Source organism: Elephantulus edwardii, unplaced genomic scaffold, assembly GCF_000299155.1.
Source record: "Elephantulus edwardii isolate Elephantulus edwardi_28Jun2011 unplaced genomic scaffold, EleEdw1.0 scaffold00071, whole genome shotgun sequence".
NCBI classification, from domain to species: domain Eukaryota; kingdom Metazoa; phylum Chordata; class Mammalia; order Macroscelidea; family Macroscelididae; genus Elephantulus; species Elephantulus edwardii.
The window spans coordinates 15,448,935-15,463,323 of NW_006399821.1; the positions used below are offsets into that span (position 1 = coordinate 15,448,935).

The 14,389-nt window shown below is 38.5% G+C and overlaps 1 protein-coding gene across 1 annotated transcript in view; it reads right to left on the reverse strand.

Moving 5' to 3' along the window:
* BLOC1S5 (biogenesis of lysosomal organelles complex-1, subunit 5, muted) overlaps positions 1–12,103 on the reverse strand; it is a 64,219-nt gene extending 52,116 nt beyond the window's left edge. The window contains exons 1-2 of the mRNA XM_006888742.1: positions 11,959–12,103; positions 5,369–5,451 (exon numbers count right to left, since the gene is read on the reverse strand). Coding sequence (XP_006888804.1) covers positions 5,369–5,451; positions 11,959–12,073 — 198 coding nt within the window. The 5' untranslated portion in view covers positions 12,074–12,103. The remainder of the gene's footprint in view (positions 1–5,368; positions 5,452–11,958) is intronic.
* Positions 12,104–14,389: the final 2,286 nt, after the last annotated feature.

The window sequence follows — 14,389 nt, forward strand, 5'->3', positions numbered from 1 at the left end:
TAAAAAGATTAAAAAAATTTATTTTTATATTGGTTTGCATATAAAATTAATATACATTGTGTTTCATACTTTTCTTCATTCACTTTGTATTTCATACACTTATTCCATACACTGTTTTATAAACTTAATCACCACTGAAATACACCTACCATTACCCCAATAACCGATTCTGGAAGGAAATGTAACAGCAGAGAAGGATGGTGAAACTGCATCTTACTTACTTTGGCATATTCTCAGAAGGAATCAATCCCTGGAGAAAGATATCATGCTGGGAACAGTGGAAGAGCAGAGAAAGAGAGGAGGCCCTTCAACAAGATGGACTAACATAGTGACTAACACAATAGGCTTGAGAATGACAGAGATCATAAGGATGGTACAGGACAGGGCAAAGTTCAGGTCTATTACTCACAGGGTTTCTATATGTTGCAGTCAACTTGATGGCATCTAACAACTGCAACAATACAGACTAATAGGTACAGAGAAAAGATACAACTTTCCCACAAACTTTTCATATTTTCCAACTTTGTTCTGTCTGAACAAGTGCTTCTTGTTCAGTGTATAAGTTTTGCATGAGTACAATTAAGTTGCACTATACCCATTCTTCTCAATACTAGTCATAGTTTTTTATGATCTACACAATCAAAAAAACGTAAGTAATCATCTTACTAGTATTCTTTCCTTTCAGCCAAGAACGAATTGACATCAGCAATAATATCCTTCAAATCACCACCTCTTCTGAATCCAGCTTGAATTTGTTAGTTCCCTCTGGATGTAGTGTTCTAGTCATTTTTTTAATTATCTCCAGCAAGATTTTACTTGCAGATGATATTATGTAATACTTTCCACATTTTGTTAGATCATACTGGTTTGCTTTTTTTTTTTTTTGAATGGAAACAAATATGGATCTCTTCCAGTGAATTTTCCAGGTAGCTGTCTTCTAAATTTAATGTATCTAGTTAACACAGTCTAGTGCAGATGTCTTGAACACAACCAAATACCTCATGGGATTTGGTTCCTTGGTTTGGTGTTCTAAGACCATGGATTCATGGGACATCTTAGTTAAATGGCCTAATGACATATTTATTGCACAGGAGTGGCATCCACTTCCTAAACAACATGTCTCCAGAAACGGTATGAACTTTGATAAATGCTGATAATTGTAGAGGGGCTTCAGGCCTTTTGTTCATAGGGTCGCTATGAGTACTGCTCGACTTGAAAGCAATCAACAACAACAGCAACAACGAGTCTACCTTCAAGTTCATTATCTAGTCTTGAAACGTTGCAAGCAGTCTTCCAAGGCACAAAACTGATCTCATTTGACTAGGAACAACAAGAGAAGAATGAGAGTCAGGAATAGGAGGATGATATGGAATAGGTGGCTAGTTAACTGCCTCTAAGAAAACGGTTTATTTTGTCACAAGATCAGAAGAACTAGATAACACCCAGCCACCATCACAAAATATTTGATTACAGGACCCATAGAAAAATCTTGATCAAAAGGGATAATATTCTCATAGACTCAGATTTTTGAGCTGGGGGTGGGGGAGCAGCAGAGATGAACTCCTGAAACCACTGCCATAAGAGAATCTTTCAATCTTAAACCAAAAACATCCTCTGAAGTAATTTTAAAACTAAGTAACAGACTACCTTAGCTATTTAAAAAATCTCTCTCTTGAGCATTACACTCTTTGAAGAACTATCTGTATGGAGCCAAACTGACAACAAAACCTCAAAACCTTAGATAGGAACTTCTTTAGAGGAAAGTCAGTTTATATTATTAGGTGAAGAGCAAGTCTGAAAAGGAGGATGAGAATGGATGTACAAATTCAAGTATATAATCATTGTCACTAAATTTTACTTGTATAAACTATTGAATTGGTTTATGTTTTGGTGTACATACACAGACAATAACAAATTAAATAAAAATTTAGAGAAGGAAAACAGAGCTGAGAAACTGAAAAGAAATTCAGTAAATATTCCTATAAGTCCTTTTTATTGCAAAGGTCCAATGTTGTTGGACATCATCTTTTGAAGATTTCATGGACTCACTAACTCACTTTGAGTCAGTTTCTACTAAGACCAAAGGCTGAAAATGACAATAGGATGAGACTGTTCATCTTACTTTCAGAGTCACTGGTATATTTAAACCACTAGATAGGTACAGCCTTTGGATTATCAGCACAACTCCCTACGAACTAAACCACCAGAGCTCCCTTGAAAGATTGCTTTGCAAAACACATAATTCATTAAACTGTATAAATCTTAAATAGACATGTTTTGGTCATATGAAAAAACTATTCCAGTATTACACAAAAATATAATTATTGCTTGAGAAAGTTTTCCAGTAATAGCATTATATTAATTGCTGAATTTTTACAAAGATGTTCTTTACACCGCTTTGCTACACACCAGAATCTTGGCTCAAATAATCAGGTAAACTTTCAACACTGATAGTTTGCAATCTATCAAAAATACCCAGCAGAGTTCTCTAACACTTATCTTTATAAACATGAGCAAACACTTTGTTTATGATGACACACTATACACAAAATTATACTGATTTTAAAAACATATATGTAATGTGCTGCAAAGGACTCATAACTAGTTTGTACATAAATATACTCTTTATTCTCACTATATGTCTCATGAAAAGGACTAGTGGAATAAGTAATTTTGTATGTCCCCACATTACTCTTATCCTAAACAGTAGAGAAATAATAGCTAACAATACCGAAAGAAATATACACATAAATCATTTTTTTTAATCATTACCACAACTCTATGAGATAGTTATGATGCAGGTTTTTAGTAATGTAGTAATGGGAGCTGTTAAGGCCCATAAACATTTCTTAATACTGAAATCTGTGACCTCTATCTTGAATATTCTGGGGTTGGTTTTTTTGATGTTGTTGTTTTAGTTGGTTTACAGGGTTTTGGGGTTTGTGGTGTGTTCTTCTCTTTGTTTGTTTGTTTTTAAGATTTAGCCAGCTATCATAAACTAATTCTGGCTTGCAATGGAAGGTGGAAGTTCAAGCCCACCCATAAGTACCTTGGGAAAAAGGCCTGGTTATCGACTTTGAAAGTTATCAGGTACTGAAAACCTACTGTAGCACACCTCTACTCCAGCACACATGGGACTACCTGAGTGCTCAGGAGCCATACAGGCTTTTGGCAATTTTAAAGGGTTTATTAAAAGGTTTTCTCCTTTTGGTTGCTTTAGACCTCCTGCTTGGTATGCATCTCATTTGAAATGAAAGTATCAACTGACACAGATTCATTAAAATGTATGCACACCACTGCTGGCTTTTCATTAAAACATTAGTAGTATGAGACACTACTGTTTTATGTACTGTGGCTCATGGTAATATGACAATATGGCATTTTGGTTAATCAGTGTCACCAGACACAGTATGGAAGACACAGAATGGCTGATGATAAAATCAGAATAGAAGGGACTAGATAATAGATAATAGACCATAAAGATTATTAAAGGTGACAGAGAGATTAGTACACACTGACAATAGTGTGAAGACCAGATTTGACTACATGGTAATGCAGGCATAGCAACATAAAGGAAGAAGATTTAGAAAGATCTGCATTTGGATCCTTTGCTGTCAGGTTGGAATCAACTCATAGCTGGCCTTCTGCTGCTTTCTGGGTCTGTTAATCACACAAGAGGAGATTGTCCATCTTTTTTCCTCAGAACTACAAAATGATTCAAATCACTATAGAGGTATGTGCTTGAGTTTGGAGCAGAACTACCTAAGGACTACATTAACAGAGCTCCCTTGAATGTGTGTGCTAAAGGGAGGGAATAACCAAAGATGATTCTCAAGTTTTAATTTGAATGCTGGGGTAGGTAATGATGCTCTAACTGAGAGAAAAAAATTATAGAAAATACTTCACTGCCATCAAATAGAATTCAATTCATAATGACTAGCCTGTAAATCTTCACAGGACGAAACAGCTCATCTTCCTTCTAAACAGGGACTTTTGTTGTTATATGCCATCAAGTTGGCACTAACTCAACGCTGACCCTCTATCAGGTTTTCATAGGCAGTAAATAGGATGGAAAGAGATTGCTCATCTTTCCCCTGAAGAACAGCTGGTGGATTGAAACTGCATACCTTTGGGTGAGCACCGTAACTCCTTACTCACTAGGCCACCCGAGTTTGATTCAAAAGACAGACCTTTCAGCATTTTGCTACCAGGGCACCAAATGAAAAACAGGCCTTGAAAATGCAGATTCATTAGTCTCTATAAATCAGTATATTTCACAGTATCTAATTTTATACACACTCTTGGTAGCAGCAGCCAGGAAACCAAAAGGTTAATTACACTGGGGAAAGCTGCTGTCAGGGACCTCTCCAGAGTACTGAAGAGCAATGATGTTATTCTAGAGACAAGGGTGCACCTGATCCAGCCCATGGTCTTCACAATTACTTGCTATGCATCAGAGAGGTGGACAATGAATGACTAAGGGTGATCAAAGAAGAATCAATGCTTTTGGGTTGTGGTGCTTGAGAAGAGTATTGAATAAATCACGGACTTCTAAGAGATCAAACAGGTCTGTTCTTGAGAGGGTAAAACTAGGCTGTTCCATGGAGGCAAGGATTTTGAAGCTTGTCTAACATATTTTGGGCATGGTGCAAGGAGTGACCAGTCCTAAGAGAAAGACATCAAGCTTGGAAGAATGTAGGGACAGCACAAGAGAGGAAGACCCAAGATGAGATGAATTTACTCAGTGACTGAGGTAATGGGGATAGATATGTCAGAGACAATGAATCTGGCTCAAGACAGAGCAGAGTTCAGAGTTGTTGTACACAGGTTTGCTAAGAGTTGGAGTTGACTTGACAATAAAAATTTTATATAGGAAAAACTGATTAAGTGAATACTCTTGAGTAAACATCAGAAGCCATACTCAAACCTCCTGCTGCCTAGTCTTGTACAGGTGCAATTAGAAAACAATACCTTTTTCTAAGTCCCTCTCTGTTTTCTTCAAGAACAGAGGAATTGAAATCAGGTATTTTTGGATTTTTTTTTATTTAATTGGTAATTATGAAGCAATCTTTGGTATTTTTCCTTTATTCTTATTTGCTGTTGTCTTTTTAATTTTGTAAAATGTTTTCTGAGTGTAAATTTAGAAATCACAGTGGTTTTGCATATAATCATTCACAATTTGTTTTATAACATTATTACTGATTCATAATTAATTAGCTGTTAATACTTAATCAATACCTTATTGTACAATGCCTTTCCCTCATCCAACGTCTCTATTTATTAATTAATCAGTAATTTATCTTGCATATATTAACACAGTAACAATTAGGACTATAAAGATTTTACAAAATAAGTTTCGAATACTTACTTCAAATTCTTTCACAAAATAACGTGTTTCACCTTGAATAACTGGTCTGTGATCTAAAAGCCGTGAATGAATTTCTCCAAGATCTACAATGATAAAATAAATTCAGGGTTAATCCATATTAAGTGTTGTAACATTTAGTTTATTATCATTTGTCCTTATGGATCTATGAATGTGAAAACCCAGTTGAGGTTTTGAATTAACAACCTGCATTATGCAAATAACACAACCTTGCTTTAAGAAAGTGAAGAAGACTTGAAGTACTTGGTGAAGATCAAAGACTACAGTCATTTGAACACAAAGAAAACAAAAATTTGGAGCAACAGGCAACACCATGACTGATGGAGAAAGACTGGAGTTGTCAGTGATTCCATCTTACTTGGATTTAAAATCATCACCCACAAAAGCAAAAGTAAAAAAAAAATCTTTGGGCAAATCCACTGTCAGGGACCTCTCCAAAGCACTGATTCAAGTCAGTATTTTCAATTGCTTACTCTGTATTAGAATGTTGTTGTTGCTGCTTGCGACTCATAGTGACCCTATGTACAAGAGTCCTAAACGCCATTCTATCCTGTGGCAACCTAGCCATTTCAAATGCACTCATTCCCACCACTCCAGTCATAGAATCGATCCATCTCATTGAAGGTCTTCCTCTCCTTCGCTGCCCCTCCACTCTGCCAAACATGATGGCCCTCTCCAAGGACCAGTCCCTCCTTGCAACATGCCCAAAGTATGTCAGACGAAGCTTCAGAATCCTTGACTCCAAGGAGCATTCCGGCTTTACCCTCTCCAGGTCAAACCTGTTTGTGCTCCTAGCAGTCCATGGTACATTCAATACTCTTCTCCAGCACCACAGCTCAAAGGCATCAATTCTCTTTCTATCATCCCTATTCACTGTCCAACTCTCTGATGCATAACACATAATTGCAAAGACTACAGCCCGGATCAGGTGCACCTTAGTCTCCAGCCTGACATCTCTTCAGTACTCTTGAGAGGCCCTCACAGCTGACTTTCCCAATACAATTCGTCTCTTGATTTCCTGGCTGCTGTTACCAAGAGTGTTGAGAGTGTTGACTGTGGAGCAAAGTAACTAAAGAGGTCGTGGTACTAGGGATATTATAGCTAGTGTTAGATGGATCTTGGCAGAAAGCAGAGTACCAGAAGAATGTCTATCTGTGCTTCATTGACTATGCAAAGGCTTTTTACTGTGTGGATTACAAGCTGTGGCTGACTCTGAGAAGAATGGGAATCCCAGAATATTTGATAGTGCTAATGTGAAACCTATACTTGGACCAAGAAGCAGTCGTCAGAACAGAGCAAGGAGACACTACATGGTTCAAAATCAAGAAGGGGGGGTCCGTCAAGGATGTATTCTGTCTCCATACCTTTTCAATCAGTATGCAGAACAGATCATCTGAGATGCTGGGCTGTAAGAGGAGGAATGTGGTATCAGGATTTGTGGAAGAGTCATCAACAATCTGTGTTATGCAGATGACACAACCCTGCTTGCTGAAACTGAGGAGGATCTGAAGCGCTTGCTGCAGAAGGTCAAGGACTGCAGCCTCCTATGTGGATTGAAGCTAAATATCAAGAAAACAGAGATTCTTACCACTGGGCCTATTGGCAGCATCAGTATGGATGGTGAAGAGATTGAGATAATTAACAGTTTTAGTTTACTTGGTTCCACAGTCAACCATTAGAACGTTCAACAATAAATATGGAAGACTAAAGAAGAATCCATGCTGTTAAATTGTGGTGTTGGTGATGAATACTGAAAAATATCCCATGGACTGCTGAAAGAACAAATAAAACTACCTTACAGGAAGTGCAATCATGATGCTCCTTAGAGGCAAGGATGGGGAACGGATATATTTTAGGTGTGTTGTTTGGAGGAAACAGTTCTTCAAAAGAGATACCATGCTAGAAAGGTGGAAGGTCAAGAAAAGAAAGGAAGATTCTCAACAAGATGGACTCACACAATAACCATAGTAATGGGATAGTGTACACTGGAGAGTGTAAGGATGGGACAGGACTGGGCTAGGTTCTGATTTTTTTTTTTCTTCACAAAGTTGCTATGAGTTATAGAACTCAATGACACCAAACAACAGCCATTGCACTTCCAATTAATGTGTAAATTGGTAGAACTGTTTATCAGGGCAATTTAATAATATGTAAAAGTTGGAGACATCATGCTGTAAGAGGAAAACAGTTAACTATATGAACTGACACAGTGATTGGAACAGAATGGGTTTGAGTGTGGCAGCGACTGTGATGATTGTACAGGAAAGGGTAAAGTTCTAATCTGTTCAGAGTTGCTATGAGTCATGGTCACCTCAAAGGCATCTAACACAAACACGACGGAGTTAGAGACAAGTATATACAGTAATTCCATGCCAAGTTATATGCCTTTGAGAAAGTCTTGCAAATGAATGAGCCAAGAATAAATGCTTATTTCAGCTTGAGTAATAGATAATTTTGGAAGAATCAAAATAGAAATAAATCATCACGTATAAGAAATCTTCAAAAAGATTAACTCTTTATGTATCCACAGAAATCATGAAAGTTTTAAAGCAATAGTTCCAAAAGAAAGTAACAGTCAACCAAGAAGTCTGTATCTGGCAAAAATGAATGATAAAAATGAGGGCAAAATGAAGGCATTCCAAGGTGAATAAAAACTAATGGAATTATGTGGAGATCTTTCCTACAAGATAAAGAAAGTCTTTATAATTTAAATGAAAGAACGTTACTTTTAGTAATTCAAAGCTGTATGTAGGATAAAAGGTTTCCAGGGAATGTTTCACGTTTAAATATTAAGATCAGTTTTATGGTATTTTTGGTTTATAAATCTACATAGGTCCTATATAATTCAAAAGACAATGGCATCAAGAGCAATTAAAATGTATGTTATCGAGAAAACAAGGCATAAAGATGAAATTATGAAGAGCGTTGTTGCATATTATTGGAGTTACTCAAACTTGTTACTGTCAAATCAAAACTGACTCATAGCTGACCCTCCAGTGAGGTTTCTGAGGCTGTAAACGGCATGAGAATAAGATTGCCTATCTTTCTCTACATGAACCACTGGCAGATTCAAACCATCAGAGTGAAGCCATCTTTGGGTTAGCAATACAACTCCCTAAGAACTGTGTCACCAGGATAAGTTAAGCTGTTAACATGTTGCCGCACACTTTTTAAAATTGATGACCGTGCTTAGAAACACATTTGCTGTCATTTGGGGCAACGTGTTAAACATTTAAAATGTTAAATACCCATCACAAACATATGCAAATATCTAAAAGTATGTAAGAAAGAAATTAAAATGGTTCTGAAAAACAGTAGTAGGCAGTACTGTTTTGGGACACTTTAATACATACCTAAATAAATTAAACACTCAAAAGGCAGAGATTGGCAGAATGGATAGGAAATGTGATCTAACTATGTACTGTGTAAAAAACATCCTTTTATAGTGGTAACTCTAGATCATGTACTTTGGTCAGGGTAAAAGAAAGTGGAAAAATATTTCATGTAAATGATAGCCAAAGGGAGCTCTACACTAACAAAATATTAGACTTTAAGTAAAATAATATGTTAGTCTGTTATTAAAAATTTAACATAGAATTACCATATCAAATAACCCAAATCCACTGCCCTTGAGGTACGACCACCCGGACTTGTGGTGACTTTCTGAAGGTGAAAATCTTAATGGGAGGAGACTATTGGTCAGCCCAGTACGTAAGATACTTTGCCAAATGACCTTGCAATTCCATTTTCTCAGTACATACTCAAAAGATTTGAAAGCAGAGACTCAACTAGATAGGTATACACCAATGTTTACTGAGATGTTACTGACAACCAAAAGTTTGGAACAACCCAACTGTCCATTAATAGATAAAAGGTGGTATATATGTATGATAGCTATTGTTTAGCCATATTGCTAGTGCATGCTATCCTATACATGGATGAACTTTACAGACATACTATTGAAATGCTTGACACAAAAGGCAAACAGTGCATAAGAGGAGAATGCAGACATAGTACATCAAAGTGTACCTGACTGAACCCATGGTATTTTCAATTGCTTCAGTTATTCCCATTCCAAAAAAAGAGATGACCTGACATAGTGTGGAAATTATCAAATATCACTAATTTCACATGCTAGTAAAATCCTGATAAAAATTATGCAAAAAATTACTGGAACAGTACATTCACAAAGAACTATCAAAATACAAGCTGGGTTTAGAAGCAGCCATGGTACTAGGAACATCATAGGCCAATGTCAAATGGATCTTGGCTGAAAACAAAGAGTATCAAAAGAATACTTGTATTTGTGTTTTATCAACTATGAAGATCACAACAAATTGTGGCTAACTCTGAGAGAAATGGGTATCCCAGAACACCTGATGGTACTCATGAGAAACCTATAGTTGGACCAGGAAGCAGTCCTCAGAACAGAGCAAGAAAACACTGCATGGTTAAAAACCAAGGAGTGAGTTAGGGATATGTTCTTTATCCATACCTTTTTAATCTATATACAGATTATTTAGGAGGCTGAACTCTATGCACAGGAATGTGGCATCAGGATTGGAGGTACACTCATTAACAACCTGCGTTATGCAGATGACACAACCTTGCTTGCTGAAACTGAGGAAGATCTGATGTGCTTGCTGTAGAAGGGCAAGGACTTTAGTTTACAATACGTACTGAAGCTCAACATTAAGAAAACAAAGATTCTCATCACTAGACCAATTGGCATACCACGACAGAGAAGAGATTGAGATTGTTAACAATTTCAGTTTACTTGGCTCCACAAACAACACTCTTTGTACTAGCAGTCAGAAAATCAAAAAACTAATTGCAATGGGAAAATGTGCTGTCAGGGTCCTCCCCAGAGTATGAAAGAGCAATGTGTCAATCTAGAGACTAAGATACACCTGATCCAAGACACAATCTTTGCAGTTACTTGCTATGCATCAGAAAGCTGGACAATGACTAAGGATGACAGAAGAACTGAGAGCCTTGAGCTGTGGTGCTGGAGAGGAGTACTGAACATAACACGGACTGCCAAAAGAACAAACAAGTCTGTCCTTAATAGGGTGAAACCAAGTAGCTCCTTAGAGGCAAAGATTTTGAAGGTCCATCTCACATATTTTGGGCATGTTACCAGGAGGGACCAGTTCTTGAAGACAGACATCATGCTTGGAAGCGTACAGGTATAGCACAAGAAAGGAAGACCCAGGAAGAGATGGAATGACACAGTAATTAAGGTAATGAGGGTAGGTGTCCTGAGACTGTCTCAGGATAGGGTAGGATTCAGAGCTATTGTACCTAGGGGTCACTATGAGTCGCAGGTGACTTGATGGCACATAACAATAACATATGTACACGAAAGTTGGACAATGACTCAGACTGAAGACAACTTGATGTTCTTTGAAATTATGATACAGGTGAAGAATATTGTCTATACCATGAACAGTCAAAAGAAAAAAAATCTGTCTTGTTTTGAAAGTATAATCAGAGGGTTCCTTAAAACGATGGTAAGACTTCATCCCATAAGCATTAGGTATGTTGTCAGGAGGACCAGTCTTTAGAAAAAAACACAAATGCATGGGAAAAAGGAGGGTAAGACCTTCAAGGAGACAGAATGGCAGAGACAGCAAGGATGGGCTGGACTGTCAGAAGGCCAGCATGGGGCATGAACGAGAGCCTACTGGACAGTACCCAGCAACAGGCATTGTTATTACCTTTGTACAGTACCTAACAGGAATAGCTATTACCTTGGATCCATCCATACCTAATGCCCATGAAAGAAGCAGTCACAAGACCAAATAACCCATTTCACTTTGTAAATCTGCAAAATATTCACTTGAAAATGTTAAAATGAAAAGATAATACTTTGAGCACTAAGGTGCCTTGAGCCAAGTCACCGTATTTTTAACAGCCTTATACAAGTAAAAGGTGAATGAATAAAGACAAAGAAATGAGAAAGTGCAATTGTCTAGTTGGTTAAGACTGATGTAGGAGAGAGGAATGTTGTGGGACTTGACAAACATGATTCAAATTCCCTGAGAATTTAGTTACAACCACTCCCCTTTACTTAGCTTACAGGAGATGGAGAATTAGGGATCTACAATGAACTTACTATGGTGTGTCAAAGACACTCTCATCTATGCTACCTCTTTTACTCTTCCCATGATGCTCAATTTTAGAGAAGCATACAGGCCAGGAGAGAGTGAGTGAGAGGAGACCTAAAGCCACACAACTCCTAAGTGCTGCTAAGAGGTATGAATCCTCCCTCATCTCCAAGGCGGTTACAAGGCCACATCCCAAACCGCCCAGAGATAAGGGTACCTGAGTTGTAAAGAAGGCGGGGCGGGGAAAGATAGGAAGCAAAAGGTGCCTGGACCATTGGTAGTTCCTAGGATGCATCAAGCCGGGAAGACTGCGGGGAAGCAACACGACTGCTCCACCCGACCAAGCACGCGCGTGGTGGAAACTGAGGATCCGCCAGGGTCGCAGACAGGGTCAGAGGGCGCAGGGTGCGAAGAAACGCTGCGCCGGGATCCGCTAGGGCCAAGAGCCAGGTCACTCCGTACCCTTGATAATGAGGTGCGTTGGCGAGCCTGCGATCCCCAACGAGTCTCTCTTCTTGACGCCACCACCCGGGGCGGCTTCACATCCCACGGGGGTCTCTGTACCTCCGCCACTCATCCCGGCTGGCTCCGCCCACCGCGGCCACACTGCGCCTGCGCAGAGGCTGCGCGGACACGCTCTCCAGGAAGGTTCGTTGCGCGTCATCACAAGGCGTCCGGGTTTCTGAGTTCGCATGGATGGAGTTTCCAGAAAGATGTATTTAAAGAAGCCACGGTTATGCAATCTACAAAGTTGATATTGTCTTGCTGAATTAGGTCATATGCTGACCAGAGAACAGTTAGAGATGAACTCCTGTTTTAACTCTTATGGTTTAGACATACTGGGGGCTGAAGGTAAGGTGAGCTTGCTAAATAGTAATAATTGTTAAGTAGGTGCCATTGAGTACGACTTATAAGGACCCTAGGAACAACAGATCAGAACCTTGCGCCACCCTGCAATCTTTGCCATGGTCGAACCCAGTGTTAAAGTCACTCATTCAATCCATTTTAATGAAGATCTTTTTTACCGACTATCTATCTTTCCCAGCATGACGTCTTTTTTCAAGGATTGGTTCCACCTGACAATATGCTTAAATACATGAGACGAAGTTTCACTATCCTTGTCTTTAAGGAGACCCTGGTTACACTTCCTCAAAAACAGATTTGTTCTTTGGCAGTCCATACTCAATATTCATCACCAGCAACAATTCAAAGGCATCAATTCTTCATAGTTGTTATGTGCTGTTGAGTCGAAACCAACCCTCAGACTGTGTTTCAGAGACTGTGTATATCGTAGGGAAGGAGATTGCCTATCTTTCCCACTAACAGTAGCTAGTGGATTTGAGCCACCTGACTTTGGTACACTTTGAACTGTGGTGTTGGAAAAGTGTGCTGAAGATCCCATGCACTGCCAAAAGAACGAACAGATACGCCTTGGAGAAGGTGCTGCCAAAGTGCTCCTTAGAGGTAAAGATGAAGCTTTGTCTCACATACTTTGGGCATGTTGCTAGGAGGAATTATACCTTGGAGAGGGACATCATGCTTGGAAAGGTGGAGGGACAATGGAAAGGGGGGGTGGGGATCCAGCTAAACCAGGGGTATTGACACATTGACTGTGGCAGTGGGATTGAGTGTGGTAGTGATTGTCAGGATGGCACGAGGTAGGAGAGGGTTCAGATCAGTTGTTCATAGGGTTGTTATGAGTCAGACTCAATGACACCTAACAACAACTATCTATATTTGTGTTGTTATTAGGTGCCCTTGAGTCAAGTATGATTCATAGTGACCCTATGAATAGCAGATCTGAACAGTGTCCTATCCTGCACCATCATTATCATCTCTGACACATATAAACCCATTGCCTCACAATCAATCCATCTCATTGAGGTTCTTCCTCTCCTTCACTGACCCTTTGCTGACTTGACCCTTCACCTTTCCAAGCATGATGTCCCTTTCCAAGGAATAGCCTCTCCTAACAACATATCCAGAATATGTGAGTTGAAGCTTTACCATATTTGTCTCCAAGGAGCACTTTGCACTTTCTCTAAGACATATCTGTTTGTAATTTTGACAGTCCATGGGATATTCAGTACTCATCTCCAACTAGTAATACATTAGCTATAAGAGCTGTCAGTGGTGTAGTCTTTTGGGAATTAAGCTGCTAGTTAAAAGGCAGTTCAGATCTCTTGGCTACTATGAGGAAGGACAATGACCAAATGGCCACAGGTTTCTAAAAGAAACCTGTAAAGAATCACTATGAGCCTGAAAGGACCCCATAGTAGTGAATTAAGTAGGTGGATTTTTTTTTGTTTATTTTGTGTTGTTATTCCTTACTACAAATATTTTTAGAAGACATTATTTTGTGCATATGATTGTCACAGTAATCTATGAAGTGGTGAGAAGTTTGTTTTTCTAACAAAGGAAAAAAACAAAATTGGAGATAAAGCAACTTTCCCAAGTCACAAACTCTCTTTTCTTTGTTTGAAAAACAAAGCTGACATTTGTTTTTACAAAGCATCAACCGTTTGGTATATAGGCTGAAATAAAGTATGTGTAATTTAAGAAAGTTCTGTTTACTAGACTTTTAATTGTTGCAGTATGAGCAGATAACTGTGGGCTGCCATGTATCTAACTGCTGTAATTAGATTAACTCCATTAATCTTACTTTATGTACTCAACAAGCCCTGGAGCCTGTTCAAAATTCAGTGTGGAACTTTGCAGTGGTGTCTTTATCTCTAAAGTTCATTCGTTAGTTCTAAGAATTATCTAAATCTCTCCTTGATTTATCTAAATCTTCCTAAGAATCATCCAAATCTTTTTCTTCCAAAATTTATTCTACACAACTGGAAGAAATGTAATATGCTGCTATTACTATTGTTATCTTGACAATTTGGAC